This window comes from Herpailurus yagouaroundi, unplaced genomic scaffold (assembly GCF_014898765.1).
Source record: "Herpailurus yagouaroundi ecotype Mexico unplaced genomic scaffold, PumYag 295, whole genome shotgun sequence".
Lineage (NCBI taxonomy): Eukaryota > Metazoa > Chordata > Mammalia > Carnivora > Felidae > Herpailurus > Herpailurus yagouaroundi.
The window spans coordinates 903,455-906,912 of NW_024412512.1; the positions used below are offsets into that span (position 1 = coordinate 903,455).

Here is a 3,458-nt window from a genome sequence, read left to right on the forward strand (position 1 = left end):
GGGGGGGGGGGTCCAGGGAAGGGGGCTTGGCCGAGGCCCTGGTGGCCCTCAGTCAAGCACAGAGGTATGTGCCTCTGCTTGCTAGCCTCCCACCGGCCCCCGGATGCTGTGCTGGACACCAAACTGCCTGACAGAACCTTCTGGAACTCTTCAGAACCCTCTAGGCCCAGAGGAGCCCTGCCCCGAGGAGGAGGCCACCGTCAGTGGCCATGAATGCCTCATGGGTCAGCCCTGAGAACCATGACAGAGCAGCCCTACTCCTCCCTGCACCCCAAATGCTCCCTGGCCCCAGGACTCTGAGTATTTTCTCAGAGCCCACACAGCCCACCTCCTGGGCCCAGGTCCTCTATCCACCCCGTGCAGGCAGAGCCCCCACTCCCCTAGGTACAGCCCATCTATACCCCTGCCGGACAAGGGGTTCCAGGGAGGGGAGGGCAGATCTGAAGACTGCCCGCCCCACCTCCCCGCACACCAGCATGCCTGTCGCCACACCAAGGGGACACACGTCAGACCTCACCCTGCCGCCCAGTGTGGCCGCTGATGGCCCTCTCCTGAGGACCACCCTCCAGGGACTCCCCAGGGAGGCCGGCCTGAGGCCCTGGGTGCTCACCCGCTACGCCCAACACACAGCTCACCTGGTGCGCAGCGCCTGCCAGGCGGCGTCGATGTCGGCATACAGGTTCTTCTCGGAGGGCTTGCCCGAGCTCACGCCGTAGCCAGAGTAGTCGTAGGAAAAGATGTTGCAGTTGATGCGTGAGCCCAGGCCGATGTAGAAGCTGCTCATCTGGCCCAGGTCCACCGCGTTGCCGTGCGAGAAGAGAACCGTGTACCTGGGGGGGCGGGGCGGGGGGGGCAGGTCAGAGGGCAAGGGAGGCTCCCAGCCGCCCCCGTGGACGAGCACTAATGTGGGAGAGAGGCCGCCTCTGCCACAAAGTGGCCTGGCTCCTCTGGCCATGAGGGCTTCCCCTCCATGAAAGGGGACTGCTGGCCATGGCCTCAGCACAGGGTGGACCCACAGCTCAGCAAGTCAGTGACCGCCACACCTCTATTGCCTGGGGACAGCAGCTCTCTCCTCTGGAACCACTCCTTTTAGAGGGGCTCTGACAGCCCAAGGATGGCATGCACGTGTGCCCGCTGCTTGGAACCTTCCAGAGAATGAGACAGCCGCTGCTGCTCTCGACAGCTGGCCCCCACCCATGCCCCCACAAACGAACCAGATCAATCCCTGTTCACACCATCTCTTCCCCTCCTACAGAACATGACCCCAAAACTCATTTCCGCCCTGCAATGCTGCTGGCCATCAGGACCTGCCCCAGGTCACCCCAACAGGCTGGATCCTGGCCAACGCACTCCTACAGTCTTCTTCCTCCAGCACCCCTGGGCCCCAGCCTAGCTAAAAGGTAAAAGCTTGCCCTTTGAACTCAGATCTGGACTCAGACCCCGCCCGGTCTAAAGGCAGAGACACCTGAAGGGCCCCACCTCTTTCCCCGCTGTCGTACTCAAGGAAGAGCTGTGCCTCTGGGCTTCAAGGACACTCTAAATGAGGAGGCAGACTTGGCCTGAGCCACCTGCCAGGCCTCAAGTGCCCTGGCCCTGAAGCAGATGCCAAGTCCTCACTGAGCACCAAGCACCCAGGAGCGTTTCCCTGGGCAGGTGAGCACGGAGACCCTGAAGCAGGCGGCTCCTTGTCAAGCAGGTGCAATAAGGCCACCCAGGACCCCCCCCCCCAACCAGCCCCAGGGTACTCCTCCGTGACGGGGCTGTAAGGGCCCAGGCAGTCCCACGTGGCCTGCTCTTGGTGGATCCCATTTGCCACCCCTTTGGCAACAAGAATCCCCAGGGCACCTGCGCCGCCTGACGGGCTTTCGCCCCGGCTCCACCCCAGGGGAACGGCCTCTGGCAGGACACCAGGCGCCCGAGGACGGGACACATTCTGCTTCTGCACCGGGAACCTCTCGGGCCTCCCTCCGGGCACTGTCCGGACCCCGTGCCGTCCTTTCGTGACGCTCACCTGGCGCCGGGCGCGCAGCGCACGTACATGCAGGAGACGCGGTTGCCCCGGCTGCTCTTGGTCAGGAAGACCTCGATGGTGTCCAGCTCGCGCTGGCTGTATTGGAAATCAGCACGCTCCATCAGGTGGAGCTTCCAGCGCCCCGGGCTGCCGGCGGAGGCCCGCAGGGTCCCCGAGGGGGCGGCCCCAGCTCCACCGGGCCCCGCCTCGGGCTCGGGCACCAGCGAGTAGGTAGGCTCCGGCGGCAGGAAGGCGAGCTTGGCAGCAATGCGGCCGGGGCAGGGCGGGCAGCAGAAAAGGCAGCAGAGCTCGCTCACTGACAGGCCGTTCATGGCGGGCGCCGGGCCCCAGGGCGGGCCTGGCTTGGCAGGGGAGGGGTGGGGGTGCTCTGAGACGCGGGCAGGGCGGAGGGCAGCCCCCAGCCACTGCCCCAGACGAGAGCCCCCTTAGGAGGCTGCAGCCCAGCCCCATCGTGGTCCAAGCCGAGCCCTCGGGAGCCTCGCAGCCTTGCGTCTCCACGTCCTGCAGAGGGAAATCCTGGGGGGGGGGGGGGGGCGAGAAACGGGGTTCCCTCGGGGTTCCGCTGGGACACGGTGACCCGATCTTGTCTGTACCAAGCCTCTCGGCCTTCCCCGCAGCCCAGTCCACCCTCTCCCACTCAAACTGGTCTACTCTCGGCCCCATGGGCCTGGGGGCCCAGCTCGTCATCCACAGGGACCACGTACCCCCCATATGCCCTTTGTGGGACCCAAAGCTAACCGGACCACCACCTGCTGCACCCTTTCTCAGCATGCAGTCACCAACTCTTGCCAGGTAAGCCCCTCCAGTCAGCCCAGCCTCGGCCAGCAGGCTGTACTGGGCAACGAGACCCCTGGCTCAGCCAGCTCTCCCCCATACAGCCCTTGCTCTGGGCGCAGAGAGACCCCGGTGCTCTCCCTATGCCTCTGTTCACACAGCCGGCCCAGACTCCCCCACCCCCCCCCAGCCCATCTCCAGGCCATCCTTCAAGGATTCATCTGCCACCAACCCCAGGTGACACACCGCAGCCAAGGCAAGGACAGACTGCCAACTGAAGGGACTCGGACCTAAGAGCATGCTCACAGGGGCCGGGCCTCGAGGGGCAGGACTGCCACGTCCAGAGACAGTGGAGCCCAGGCAGAGGAAATACAAGAAACAAAGGCTCTGGTAACAAAAGCAGGATACATCTAGAGGCTGGGAAGGCCTACTGAGCTCAGACAATGGCTGGGCCCTGTGCTGGGGCCAGGCTGCGGGGGAGGGGGGCACTGGAGCCCGAATGGCTTCCTTCTCCAGCTCAACGGAGGGCTCTGTGACCTTGGGCAAGGCTCCTTCCTTCCCTGGGCCTCAGTTTCCTCACCTACTGGGGAAGACAACACTGCCTCCCACGAGGACTTAGCGAGAAGTAGGTGGTGGACGGGGGGGGGGGGGG

At 65.1% G+C, this 3,458-nt stretch overlaps 1 protein-coding gene across 1 annotated transcript in view; it reads right to left on the minus strand.

Moving 5' to 3' along the window:
- Positions 1–2,870, minus strand: part of ABHD17A (abhydrolase domain containing 17A, depalmitoylase) — a 5,787-nt gene extending 2,917 nt beyond the window's left edge. Inside the window, exons 1-2 of the mRNA XM_040461984.1 lie at positions 2,012–2,870; positions 636–830 (exon numbers count right to left, since the gene is read on the minus strand). Of these exons, the coding sequence (XP_040317918.1) occupies positions 636–830; positions 2,012–2,343 (527 nt within the window). The 5' untranslated portion in view covers positions 2,344–2,870. The remainder of the gene's footprint in view (positions 1–635; positions 831–2,011) is intronic.
- Between the last annotated feature and the right edge of the window lie 588 nt (positions 2,871–3,458).